At 35.6% G+C, this 14,774-nt stretch overlaps 2 protein-coding genes across 6 annotated transcripts in view; one reads left to right on the forward strand and one right to left on the reverse strand.

Moving 5' to 3' along the window:
• Nucleotides 1–14,774, reverse strand: part of COG5 (component of oligomeric golgi complex 5) — a 175,274-nt gene that overhangs the window by 129,086 nt on the left and 31,414 nt on the right. The window lies entirely within an intron of this gene.
• On the forward strand, nt 8,565–14,540 carry GPR22 (G protein-coupled receptor 22). Of its 5 annotated transcripts, XM_066182893.1 has the most exons (3): nt 8,565–8,927; nt 9,940–10,990; nt 12,908–14,540. In XM_066182893.1, exon 3 carries the CDS (start codon nt 12,933–12,935, stop codon nt 14,232–14,234), a length of 1,302 nt encoding a protein of 433 aa, XP_066038990.1. In that variant the 5' UTR covers nt 8,565–8,927; nt 9,940–10,990; nt 12,908–12,932; the 3' UTR covers nt 14,235–14,540. The 5 variants fall into 5 exon arrangements, with proteins under 5 accessions (XP_066038990.1, XP_066038987.1, XP_066038988.1 ...); XM_066182890.1 differs by having other exon boundaries at nt 9,940–14,540; XM_066182891.1 differs by having other exon boundaries at nt 10,824–14,540.

The raw sequence follows: 14,774 nt of genomic DNA on the forward strand, positions 1-14,774 counted from the left end.
GCCCCAAAGTACACTGTAATAGCTGCTTTGCCTACAGACTTCAAGATTTCTGAGAGTAGCTTGTATACTCTTACAAATGCTATCATCACAGCCTGTAACATTTATCAAGGTATGCACTCAACCAACAGTCCAAGATGCAAAACGACTGGAAAAATCAAACACCATTGGAAAATCCCTGCTGAAGTATTCTACCCTAGACTTGTATTGCTTATTGAGATAATGCCAGCTTCCAGATTTCAGAGTAGGAGTACTAAACAGGGTAGTAGCAAGTGTCCAATAAACAGGCAGACGACTAGAATTTTTTGATGGTGGCAAACAAAATAGGTTTCTGCAGGATATATAAAAAATTTGCAGGTAAAAAAAAAAAAAAAACAACAACAAAAAAACAACTGGCCTGGGTTGAACAGAAAGCCCTGAGTTTTCCTTTTACTTCAACAGCAAGGCAGCAGAAAAGCTATTACAACATAAAGCAACTTTAAAGAAAAACATTTCAAGCCTAATGATCAGCAAGTTTAAAATAGTAACCACTTTCAAAGGGCAGGCTCTCCTTTCCTTTCATTCTTTCCTTGCATTAAAAATAATTTGCTTGATTAGTAAGATAAAATAATGCTCTCCACATCCAGCTGTCTCTCAGGGGGAATAAATTCTCACTGGGTACCATATCTACTGTGTAAAGAATGAGAACTAGGAAAGACCTCTACTTGTGTCAGAATAGCAATTTCTCTTTCAGAAAGACAGCACGGTAACAGGAAGACAGTATGTAACAACTCACATGGTTTTCCTGTTGATAGGTTGTTGCTGTTGCTATTCTCCATCTTCCACATTTCCTCCAGGAGCTCCTAACCCAAGGTATCCTTTTGCAGAGCTGCTAGCCCACCTAGTAATAGTGAAGCTTCTCACTTGGAAAGGTATCAGAAATAATGCACATAACATTTTTTCTTTTTCCTATTCCAATTACACTTCAAAGCTCCTATCACTGCAACTTATGCTACCTATATGTGTTAATAGATTATGTAGATCATCAGTGAAGGCTGCTGAAGAATTTGACAAGCTTTTTTCTCCATAAACCTGTATTTGCTCATCATCCATCAGTGCAATAAAAATGTCTTGAACAACCGTTTTAAATTTTACAAGATTTTATTAGTAAAAAAACCTTAGACTTCAAGCCAGCTCCAGGCATCAACCATATGCAATGCAAAACAGTATTCCCTTCCTCAGACATACCACTGACACCACTGCTCTCAGCCTTCTCCCAAAAAACAGCAAATGAAAGCATTTTTCATACAAGCTGTGGTTTGCTTCAGTATTACAGTAAGTGATTTCAAAGACAACAATTATGCAGTGAGGTTAAAAATACTTTAGAAGATGGAAAAAAACTGAAACTATGGTTTAGGCACAAAAATCCTTGATATTTGAAAGCTCCACAGACAAAATTAGTTCTTCATATGCATGCGTATGCATGCATTTTAACACAGTTTAGGTATTTATTTTAGATTCTATAGCTAAAATATACATTTTTTAAAAAAATCCAAGAAAATATGAAAGGGTTTATATTCCTCTTTCATTTATCCAGTTAAGAAAGTAAGAGATGCTTTTCAATAATCAATAAAAAAATTAAACTATATTACAGATACAAATTATGAAAATGAATGAACCCAAACAACAGAGGAAGAACGAAAATAAACTGAATATGATACCAACACAAATCTAAATTTAGATCAACATGCACATCAATCAAATGAATATTTTTTTAGAAGAGGAAATGTGAAGCCAACACACTGCACTAAATTAGTTCAATTTCCATATTATTATGCATTTATCATTATAGCTTGTTACTTTTAAACTTCTCTCACATGTCTTTTTATGGCACTACATAAACAGATTTTTATCAATTTCCCTGAACGATCTTGTAAAAACAACTGAAGAACCAAGGTGGCAAAGAGAGGACAACCAAGTAATTTATCATTTAAAAAATCAGACAAGAAAACATCCTATAATTTTTCAGATTTTGAGAATGTAATTCGTGGAATATCACCACTGCCAGACTGATGTGGAGAACTTCCTACATTTGAACTGAACACAGAGGCTGACATTATTGTAATTGCTTATATCAGACACTCATAGCAAGGGGGGGAATCTAACCACTGTCCTTAGGTTTTATTTTGTTATCTGAAGAAGGCAAAGTATGTTCCTGTCACATGCAGAGTTACCGTGTGTCATCACCCAACTTTGATTTTAAGGGTATAAGCCTACTGGATCCTTTTCACACACTTTTTGTAGTGCTTCCAAACTGAATCAGCCAAGCAGCTACCTGAGCGAGACTGACACATATGAAGTGACCCTGCTGGTAATCCTTACACTGTTGTGTTACCCTTAAAAAAATTAAAGGGATATGACAGGTGATACTTATTCATGTTGTGTTCACTTTTTATTTACTGGGCAATTAGGATCCTAAGATTTGTCTCTTAATTTCAGCTAGAGCAATGCTCACTACTAGGTACACCATGTGAACACTTTGTCTTAAGAGACAATGATACCACCTTTCTAGTTTACAAAATTACTAGAAACAAAATCTATCCAAGATCTCTGCTGAATAAACAACTCTAGAGAAAATCTTCCTGTTTTCTCATTTTGTTTTAAATTTGCAATTCCGCTTAAAGGATATTACAGCAGGAAGGTGTGTAACCAAACTCCTGCATCAGGGTACTGTAACAGGGCAGACAGTGCTGCTCCTGCTGCTGCCCATCCCACATATCTGGCTATGCATGACTTTCACAACAGGGATAATCTGATGGAGAATCCTGAACCACATCCTAAAGTTTCAACCCCGCATGTTAACTTCAGCTGCTTCCCAATACAAAGCAACACAATCAGCCAGGCAGAACACTTCCTGACACGTCTGCACTGAGGCTGCTGTGCAATGCACAAACACAGAGCTGCCAGGAGCTGGGACTTGGAGGTGCTGGACAACACAGCCACCCAGCAGCAGGGAACAGCACTGAAAACTTCCTCCAACATACAAAATATCTTCATGAAAGAAAGATAAGCAATCCCATGGCACTTCAAACCACAAGACACTATTTCCTCATTCTACAGCCACACAGCATCAGGACTACAGCTCCAGAATGTTTCAGCTACTATGCTAAATCACTTTGCAGCTTTGGGAATGAACGTTCTTTCAGGCACGCTTTCACAAGGCTCACACAATGCGAGCAGGTGCCTTTTTTATTTGTATGTTCAAAGCAATACAAAAGATACGATGTCAGGATTCCAAAAGCCTTTTCATAATAATGAAAATCCTCACTAAAATTCAGTAACAATTACCAACTTGGAACTAAGAATATTTTACAAAAGCAGAAACCTCTCAAGTTCTCAGAATATTCAAAGAAAAATTTTAATGAAGGAGAAACCAAATTTATGGCAATATTACATTTTTAAAGAAAAATGAAAAAATATCTTCAAATTTATAATCACTAAGTAAACTTCTGCCAAAAATTACTACGACATACAACACCACTCATGAATATTTATACTGGAGCACAAACCATGTCCATGGAGAAAAGCTGGTATGAGACTGATGTTATTTAAATTACTATTAAATTTACCAGCCATACTTCCCTCCTAAGCATAACTGACATTGCTTCTTTTTATTTTTTTTTTTCTTTACACTAAAATGCTTAAATAATTGTGCAATAATGCACTAGGACCATGATTTAGCTGTACCACTTGACCAAATACATTGTTATGATATGAAAAGGATACCTTCTCTACATATGAGTGATAGCCAGCAATGGTTTTGCAATTCTTCTTTGGTATCACCTCATTGTGCAAAACTAAAACAAGATACATTTTCAGTATTAATAGCTAAAGGGCATTTGCTAACTTACACATTTCCTCATGAGTACAGAACCTTCCAGTGCTGAAAAGGTCAACAGTTGTTCTAACATGGAATACTACTGAACAAATAACCTATGCCTAATAGTTATACAAACCCAAAAGAATCTCAAAAGACATTCTTATTCCATGGCAAAAGCAGTTAATTTTTCCCTACTTAAGCTGCTATTCTATCATTAATGCTGAATCTTGAAAATTAATATGCACACGTTATATATAAAAATACATAAACGTGTAAAATATATATACTATTATATGTATCATTTATATATAATCTATTCTATATGTATTTAAAAATACTTCTCTTTGTGCTGCTTCCAGAGGTCTTCCAGAGGTCTTCATCTTTGCAAATACAAGAGGAAGCATAGTGAAACAACATACTATTAATCTGGAAAATCCAGACTTTTCCAGGGATGTAATTCTACCAACAACTGGAGATCAACAATGTCCCAAGCGCAGGACTGTTTTCTGTCAAGAGAAACCTGAACGCTAGAAAAGTGGAAAAAAAAAAAACAAACCCTTGCAAAACCCAACCTAAATAAGTCATTATAAAAATAACAAAACGAAGCAAGATGGCAATCAACAATAAGGGAGATGAGAAAATAAACTCTAAGGGTAAGATGCTAAATGGAAAATTAATTTTTTGGATGTCAGTCCTTGCTGCAGAAAAGGAATAATAGCCTTAGAACAGTTCTCTGTAGATACAAGAAATAAGAATAAAGTACTTGAGCCAAAAGAAAGAAAAGACCATGCTACCATCTGAGTCAGAATGGTACTATCTACAAATTCTAGCAGAATTTTTGTCATCTATTCAGCATATCACTCTTAAATAGTAATAAAAACCTTTATTACTAGATCTTGTGTATGGGTCAGGAGTCAAGATTTACATAAAAGCATGCTACAGCATGATCCAGACCAGCAAGCTGTAATTTCAGTATCAGGTAGAAAGCAGAACACATTTACAAATCCAGCATAACAAGGGCACATCCATACAACTTCCAAACTCAAACAGCTATTATCCATTGCTTATTTTTCCTTGATAGTATAGAAGTTTCTGGATTTTCAACAATATTCTAACGAAGTTCTTTGCAACTGACTACTGAGGAAACTGAGATACAACAAGGTAAGAAACAATTTTAGATATAGATCCAAACTGCTGGAACAGAAACAAATCACAAAACATTGAGAAGAGCTAGGTTAGAACTGGGCATGACACCCCTTAGAGTAGGTAAATAAAAGGTACAGAGGAGCTATCTAGCTGGAGCTGTGCCAATGTACCATGTAAATAATGCTGAACAACAATCCCAGGGCAGGATATTCAAAACCACCCAATATTAATTTTCTAAAGCAACTTGAGCTATAAAGACACTATCTGGCACTAAAAAAATTGTATGAGTTAGGATCTCAAGTCTCTTGCTAATATGAAAACAGATGACATTTTTACACCCAGAAGCAGTAAAATTCTAAGTAGACACTAAATGAGCAGCAAGATTCAGACTAGGAAACAAGATGCGCAGTAAGAAGAAAGAAAGTGTTGCTGAAGCATTCAGGATGAAAAAAAGAATAATTCAGACAACAAGGGAAGTGAGCAGACACAGTCTCACGACTGTGCCAATAAAGATCTTCATGAAGATCCATGACACCTGGATGTTAAAATAGTCTGCAGTAGGTTTATGTGAAGTTAAACTCTGCAACACATTAAAAGAATTCTAAAGCTCCAAAATCAAGGACTCTGATAGAAAAAGAAAAGAACTGGCTACTTCATTTGGCTCCGCTAGACCTTTTGAGCCTAATGAGTCTTTTTAAAGAAACTAAGTTTATTTAAAACTCTGCAGTTCAAGAAACTGATTCAGGGTGATGTTATAAACTCAAGAGCAGAGCTTTGACCTTCAGATCTAGACATGACCTACCACCGTTTGGGAATGCGGTAATGGTCAGTGTTGGGACACTACTTCCTCTGTGTAGAAAGTAAGACAGTAGATATAAGACAGTAGAGGACCAAGAAACACACTTGCAAAATTACTTGCAAATTACTGGACTTCCTCTCAGCAAAACAGAAAAATATATTCTCACATACAGCTGTGACTCCTGAATTTAATTCAGAAATACTACGGGGTGTGTGTTATGGCAATTGCCATTATCTCTACCCCTGTGCACTCACAGTGTCTCCTTATATGTCTACACCCTTGTGCTCCACTCTGATTCAAGCTCCTGCCTGTCTGCATTTCTTTTCCCCCCACATCAGACCCATCAGCCTCAACCCTTCACAGTCTATTCTCTGTTACCATCTGGATCTCCCTCTCCCCTTGCATTGCCATTCTCAGTCCTAAGAGCCTTCATCACCAGTCTCCTGGTTTAGGACTCCTGCTGTTCCCTGATACTTCGAACCTTCTCATTACCTTTTCACCCCACTTTTCATTACCCTAACGGCCAAAATACCAGTCAAATTCTTTCTCCCATCTGTACTGATATAGAAACAGGTATAAGAACAGCACATTTTCTGTTTATGCTGGGTGCCTGCACATGGCTCTTTTTGCCCACTCTTCCCTATCTACCCTTTGAGGATGAAGTCATCTGTTCACACCATCTTAACTAGCATCTGCACAGCAATGGCTTATAAGCATGTCTATCCATCCACCTACTCCTGATTGCCTCCATATGGTACTGCTTCTTTTCCTGATTTTGTCTCCAGAAAACTTAAGCTTAATATATGTTCACAACTCAGCTCCTTATCACTCCTTTCAAACACTTCTTGCAGATAAAACTTCTGCCAACATCACCTCCTGTCATATAGGTACTCTTTTGTGACCCCTTTGCCTGCATTTGAACCATATATTCATGGTATACCCAAAATCCTGTTACAATCTTCCTCTGTGTGTACATATTTTTCTAACAGTACAGCTCATCCAATATCTCCATCTTTGTTCAGGCACACATTGAAGAATTAAAAAGGGAGATGGAGATTCATCTGTTTAAATTTAGACAGGCTTCCTTACTTATCCTTAGTCATACTGAAAGTGAAGCAAGTAAATCTCTTTAATATATTAGTATTTATGCTTTCATTTCAGGAATCCTCTTTATCACATCACCCTTAAGAGCTACGCTGGTATCACTGGTTTCAAGCTCTTGGGAGGCAGATGATACAGAAACAGCTCAAAGGGCTCAATCAGCTGCTACTCAGCATAGCCAGCTGGTACCTACTGATCTCTGTTCAAAGTTTCTGCAATCTTTATTTACATGGTTTCTGAATGCAAAGGAGTATGGAACAGGAAGCATGCTAGATGGATATGAAGCCATTATAAAAAATAAATTAAGCATGCTGTTACCTAAAGATAAATAATATATTTGATGTCTGGCTTAAAGAAAAAGTAAAAAAAAAGGAAATAAAGACATCTGAGGTACACAACTGCATTCTGTATTTGCATTAACAGCCTAAAACCAGAAGACCCCATCAAAATTTGACCCAAACTACCATCTTAACACAGTCACTTATGTAAGAACTCTATTTTAACATTTAGTACTTTATCACACTTTCCAAAAAACCCTTAAAAATATTTTAAATCACGGTGAAAACTCATTTGAGATTATAAACTATCTATAGGGCGTTTTATACTCAGATATTTTTAAACTATTTGTTTCAGCAAACCAATTACAAAAAATATTATTTTGGGGTTTATACTGAAATTATTTCCGAGGTTTATTTAGCACCAGTACTAATTAAAACAGGTATTGCACTCCACTTCTCATTATGCGGCTGTGAGCATTGCTTATACTGATAGGTACAGAAATAAGTTACGGAACAAAAAGTGAAAATTAAGACATCCCTTGCAAAGTGAAGGTCAAGAAGATCATGCAAGAAAGACTTCCATACAAAAACCTGTCAAGTCTCTAGCAAAATTCATGTGGAACTTACAAGTTTTTTTAGAAGTTTAATTTTCAACAAAATTAATAACCTCCACAACAATACATACATTGTACAAAGTGATGGATCCTAAAAATCATTTTTTCCTGATAATGAATCAACTAAATTATAACGTCTGAATAATTATCAGGATCTGAAAAATCTCGGTGCATCCTAGCATAAATTTTCCTAATATACATGTGGGTAGCAAGTTGTCCTGAATATAACCTATTGCTACAAAACCTAGATGACCACTTGCATGTAAACATGTACAGTGAAATTCAGCATGGCTTAAAGAGGCAGTGTGATTTCAGAATGTTAAGACAAGAAAAATCAACCAACCAAAACAAACAAACAAACAAAAAAAAATCAAACAAAAAAATCAAACACCTGAAAAGCTCAGAAATGGAAAGTAGGCAAATTCCAATATAGATTGTTGGAAGCTTTTAAAGTAATAACTGTTTAATCCCTTTTTTTTCTCAGTGCCATGTGGTTTCCAGTGTACACAAAGTAAAGAGTGAAAAGGTAAAAATAAAACAGGCATACCCTTAATATATTCCAGAATTCATAAATCATTTGTAAATTTAGTCCTTTTATAAAAGAATCCTTATATAAATTGGGGGGAGGGAGGGCATCAATCCCATATATGAAGCACAATTTAAGCCCAACATCACTGACCAATCAAAATTAGTGAATGCACTGCATCTCTCTGCAGTGAGGAGAAGCGACAAGGTAGGCTGTCATTCTGCAAAAGCTGCCCATCGCAAGCTTTCCTCTCAGAAGCACTGCTCTTCTTTTTTAGAAAGCTTGAATCTCAGTGGTGTCTCTGGAGACAAGAAGCCTTCAGTATGTTAAATTACTTTCATTATGTATTTTCAGATGCTTATTGATTCGACCGTAGCAAGAGTGGGAGACTGCAGCAGCCTGTAAACCAGAACTAAAGCAATTGTATACATTAGCAGTATGCTGAAACAATGGCACAGTACAGGCACAAATTTTCATTAAGGTTATTTTTTGAAGATATGCTTATTACCCTCTTTCCCTTCTACTCTGCTAACAAGTGAACAAAATGAATCCCTCCAACCTGGAACTGCTTCACCTGCATCGAGAATTTACCAAATCTTTAGCGGAGGTAAGACCTGTTCCTTATTATGATATGCAGAATAAACAACATTAAGCCAAATTAAAAACTGGAGAAAAAAAGGCAAGAGATCAGATTCAACTTATATTAAGCTGTAATATATTGTTATGTTTAAGACCAGGAAATATTTAAAATGCTATTTCCCCTTCCCCATTAAAAGTATAATGATAGAAAAATGTTATTCTGTATGAAAGTCTTATAGAATATTAAGAACCTGGTTTGTTCGTACAGCATGAAGACAGTACAGTTTAAGCTCATACAGTATTGGGGAAAACAACCACATAAAGCAACCAGGAATATGCTTTTCCTCCCTCAGCAGTATTTCAAAATATTGGCAGTTAAATATGTTTCAGATTTATTCAGTTACTCGTCGAAGGATCAGATAGTCTGTAATTAGTGTATACTTATTCCTTTATGAAGGTTGGCTAATATGACTAATTTCTGATTGCTCAGAAAATCCCCCTTTTTTTGTTGTTTTTTTTAAAAACTTATTTCTTTCATTTTTCCTGTACATTCAAGCCACTTATTAAAAGTATGGATTTGCTAAACATTTATTTCAAGACAGGAAAGTGTAACGGTGTGCAAATTAAACACAAGCATTTTTTCTAAAAGGCTCATTAATTCAGTTTCTCATTAAAAGACAAGAGAGTTGTATGTATAAACTCCCTGCTCACCAGAGCTATAAAACTACATTTTCTAGCTTTAGTCACAGACACTCTGCATCCAACAGTTATTGCTTCTAGCCAGGATTATTTGTAACCTGCACTATCTGGAGAACAGGAAACTTGTCCAAAAAGCCTAAATTCATGTAAGCTGACAGAAGAATATGATTTTACTGGCAAACAGAGAGCAGGCTAACTGATTTTCTATGTAATCTATAAGGTCCAATTTTAGAGATCCTTTATTCATTAATTAAGTGATATTAGAAAATACATTCATGCATTACTTTATTTTTGAAATGATAAGCCCTACTTTTAACCTTTTTTTTCCTCCCCTTCACAAGGGCATGCAGCAACTAATTCAGTTTTACAACTGACAATATGAAGAATGCAGTTGACCGGGTATCTTTGTAGCTGTATGACCTACAAGCAGCAGGATGCATCCCTAAAATGTATTCTTAAGACATAAAGGAATTAAAAACAAAACATGGAACACACTTGCATTACCATTTACGTGCATGACACTTCAACAGTATATATGGAAGACTAACACATCTGCTCAGATTTTCATTAAAAGAAGAGTGCAATGATTGATTCTTAAAATGGTGAGCATTTCTTAAAGAGGGATTTATAATTTAAAACCAGAATTGTGGAAACTACTGATGCATGAAGAGACAATGAAACATGAAATCCCAAAAGGAGAATATGCATACTTCACCAGCAAGCTGAATAAAGGTTTAACCAAGCTTTTTCTATACTACTGATTAAATAACTTGTCATAATGACTAATGGATATTTTTTCTCTCAATTTTATGATGTTATGTATTCTCCTTAAATCAAAATAAACCAAATTAGGTAACCCATGGTTACTCTCAAAGCACATGAACTGGATTTTATGATGTATAGCAACTTCTTTCACTAAGCCATCACTCAAAAGTAATGAGCAGGAATATTACAGAAAGAAATACGCAACCATAAACTAAGGATGTCTACACACACTCTGAAAACAGAGATCAGAAATTATTTTTCTTTAAACCTGGAAAATATAAACAGGCTTCTACAAAATGCAACAGGGGAAGGAAATTAACATCACTTAAAAGAAGGTTAATTGTTATTGCTGGCTTGAAACTCAGAACAGACACACAGAACATGCCCTGGTCTGTAGAAGTATCTGAGGCAATTAAGAAGTCCCCATGTTTAATCAGAACTTTTTGCTGCTGAACTGCAGGAACAAAAAAAAGGAAAACAAAAATCCTGCAAGAAATGAAATAAGAGCTCAGCCACCACTTGATTTCCAGGTTACAGTGCGTGTCAAAATTCTCTCAGTGACACCATGTATCAGTTTCTGCCAAGCTGCTGCCACGCTGTGCCAGGCCCCTGAGGCACAGAGAACAGGTAGGTGCCCCGGCTCTGCGGCACTGGGTGAACAAGCTCCTGTCCTCACGGTTCTGCTTCCCCGCACCCGAAACCCAGGCAATGCAAAAAGGAGGAGATGGTTAATCTATTCATAACAACCCAACACAGCTGAGGTTTTCTGTTTTCACAAAATCTCGGTTGCTCTAATGTTAGGGTGAGACTGTCACTTGTTTTAGCAGATCTGGTTTTGATTTCTTCCTGGCTTTTGCTAATAGAAAAGAACTTCATTTATCCAGCAATGCATTTGGAATGGTTTCTTGAAATCCATTCACAGCCAGGAGTGCATGCAAGAGGAGATCATATTCCTGACGGTTAATGTAAGACAGATATAGGTTGCCTAAATTAGAAATGAAACAAAGCTTTAGAAATCTTTCTTGTTTCATTTCACACCTGAGAGTAATACGTTCTAATTTACATATTTTTTATTTAAGAGGCACATGTGAAATAACTGTTGAAGAATACCAAGAATTTTCATCATACAATTTGCAATTAATAGTATTGTTCAATTGAGGCTTTTCAGAACTGCAGATGAAATCCATTTGCATACTGCATCCCAAGTGTGCTTAATTCATACTTTCATTTTAAAAGAGCTCAATTTTGTTCACCTTACTGCTATCCATTTTAATGTATTCAGAATAGAACAAAGGTCGACACTCAAATTTATTTTCATGCCAAATAAATCCCCTCCTAAATTTAAAGCTACCTAGGAAAAAAACCCCTCCAGTATCATAACAAGAAATTGAATAACCTCTCTTTTATTTATTCAATCAATTACAAACTCAAGAGCTGGCTAACAATATAAATAATACAAACATCGTGTATTACATGCAGATGCTGTATTTAAAACTTACCCGCATGTGTAAAACTAAAGCAGATGAGACACAAAATAAAAAATCTGCTAGATAAAATAAATACTTTTTTGATCCTTACTTATTCCTAAGAGAAACATTCTATGTATGTGAATCTGTTTGGTTTAATTGCAGTTTGTAAAGAAAAAAAACAATCAAAACCAAACCAAAAACAAAACCAGAAAGGGAGAATTTTCTTTTTAAGTATTATTTGCTAAAATTACTCCCTTAAATATATTCTGGAATAAAATTAAATATTCTTCCATTCCATGTAGGCACAGATTTCTTGAAGAAATTGAATATTCAAATCAGAAAAAGGAAATGTAGTATTTTATAATAAACTCAATTTCCCAAACCCACGTAAGTTTTGCATTTGAAATTACATATACTTATATAAAATTGTTGTAGTGGCAAGCATCATACACATAGATGCAGAGAAGACTAAATGAACAAAAGGTTTAAAATGCAAAAATATAAAAATCTATAAAAACCTGGTGAATTACAGAACATCACATTTCAGTCCACAACACTACTGTAAACCTCATAAGAAAGAGGTGGATAAATTGGCATCAATAATTTAAACATCCTTTTTACAACACCCAAGCAACAGTGCTCCATGCTCCTACCACTTCTTTTTCCACAAGAGCTTTTTAAAATGATCTTGATCACTAATTTGTTAATACTTAACAACATTCTTCTAAAATGGACCCTCAAAGCAATACAAAGGCTATGCACAAAGTATGGTTTATTCAACAAATGAGCCCTTTGTGAAAAACCACATCACTATAAACAAAGGCTTGCCTCCGTAAGTGGAAGCTTTTCACTATTTTTTCTTTTTTCAAACAAATCCTGCTTTCTTTTAAAAAGCAAGGACCTTATTCTAGATCTTCAGGCTTTTGAGTCTATGCCAATTAAAGCTCTAAACATACTGTACATTAAGAGTTTGGTAAGAATATTGCTTTTCCTCCCTCCTCCTTCCCCAGCATTTATCTACAATAAGTGTTAAAAAAAGAAATCAAATGGTTCCATATTTTATTTCACCTTTCAGGAGAAAAACCAGCTGCAACAAAAGAATGTGTTTGTCCCCCATTCTGGAAGTCAACATGCAGTCCGAATCTAACATTACCGTTCGAGATGCCATTGATGACATCGATACCAACATGTACCAACCACTGTCATATCCATTAAGCTTTCAAGTTTCTCTCACTGGATTTTTGATGTTAGAAATTGTTTTGGGACTTGGCAGCAACCTCACCGTGCTGGTACTTTACTGTATGAAATCCAACTTAATCAATTCTGTCAGTAACATAATTACAATGAACCTTCATGTACTTGATGTAATAATTTGTGTGGGATGTATTCCTCTAACTATAGTTATCCTTCTGCTTTCACTGGAGAGTAACACTGCTCTCATCTGCTGCTTCCATGAGGCTTGTGTCTCTTTTGCAAGCGTTTCAACTGCAATCAACGTCTTCGCTATCACCCTGGACCGATACGACATCTCCGTAAAACCTGCTAATCGAATCCTGACCATGGGAAGGGCTGTGATATTAATGACTTCAATATGGATCATTTCACTTTTTTCCTTCCTGATTCCTTTCATTGAAGTCAACTTTTTCAGTCTTCAAAGTGCAAGTACTTGGGAAAATAAGACACTTCTGTGCGTGAGTACAAACGAGTACCACACTGAACTAGGAATGTACTACCACATTCTCGTTCAGATTCCAATATTTTTCTTCACTGTTATAGTAATGCTAATTACATACACCAAAATACTCCAGGCCCTAAATATTCGGATTGGTACAAGATTTACAACGGGACAAAAGAAGAAAAACAGAAAGAAAAAAACTATTTCTTTGACCACTCAGCATGAGACTACAGATGTGTCCCACAGCAGTGCAGGAAAAAATGTCGTCTTTGGTGTAAGGACTTCTGTGTCTGTCATAATTGCCCTACGCCGAGCTGTAAAACGGCACCGGGAGCGACGAGAACGGCAAAAGAGAGTCTTCAGAATGTCCCTTCTGATTATCTCAACATTCCTTCTCTGCTGGACACCCATCTCTGTTTTAAACACCACTATCTTATGTTTGGGCCCAAGTGACCTTTTGGTAAAGCTGAGATTATGTTTTCTAGTAATGGCATATGGAACAACTATATTTCACCCTCTACTTTACGCATTCACAAGACAAAAGTTTCAGAAAGTTCTGAAAAGTAAGATGAAAAAGCGAGTTGTTTCAATAGTGGAAGCAGATCCCATGCCAAATAACGCTGTAATACACAACTCATGGATAGAGCCTAAAAGGAACAAAAAGATTACCTTTGAAGACAGCGAAGTAAGGCAGAAATGTTTAGTACCTCAGGTTGTCACTGACTAGATTTCAGTATTCACCAAAACACATCAAACGGAATATTTGAACAAATTGTAAAAAAATACTGCCAAATAAGAAAAACTTTTTTAACTATTGGCGAGACTGTATATTTTCAATATATATGTTAAATAGAGTAGGTCTTGTATATTCAATTTCTTCATTATGTAAGATATATGTTGCATGGCTGTTTGTTAGCGTAACACCATGTGTATATTTGTCAAAAATATTCAAGTCCTCTTTTTTTAGAAAATAAATAGCCTTAAAGAAGTGCAAACTTTTAAAAATATTTGTATGGCTCAGTTTCTCTGTAAATATAAAAGAATTTTTAAGCAAAAATTGCACTTGGGAATACTTTTCTATAGCACAAATTCACCATTTTTTTACAATATTATGTTTTTAAATTTAATTCATAAACAGTATTGTTCAGAAGCATTCTGAATTTTATGCAGCTACAACCTGGATGCATTTTGACCTCTATCTAGATTTCCCACATATTTCAATCTTCTCCAGCATGTGACTACCATGCACAGAAAAAGCCATTTACAT

This window comes from Chamaea fasciata, unplaced genomic scaffold (genome assembly GCF_029207755.1).
Source record: "Chamaea fasciata isolate MVZ Bird 193981 ecotype frontalis unplaced genomic scaffold, bChaFas1.0.hap1 SCAF_5, whole genome shotgun sequence".
NCBI lineage: Eukaryota > Metazoa > Chordata > Aves > Passeriformes > Sylviidae > Chamaea > Chamaea fasciata.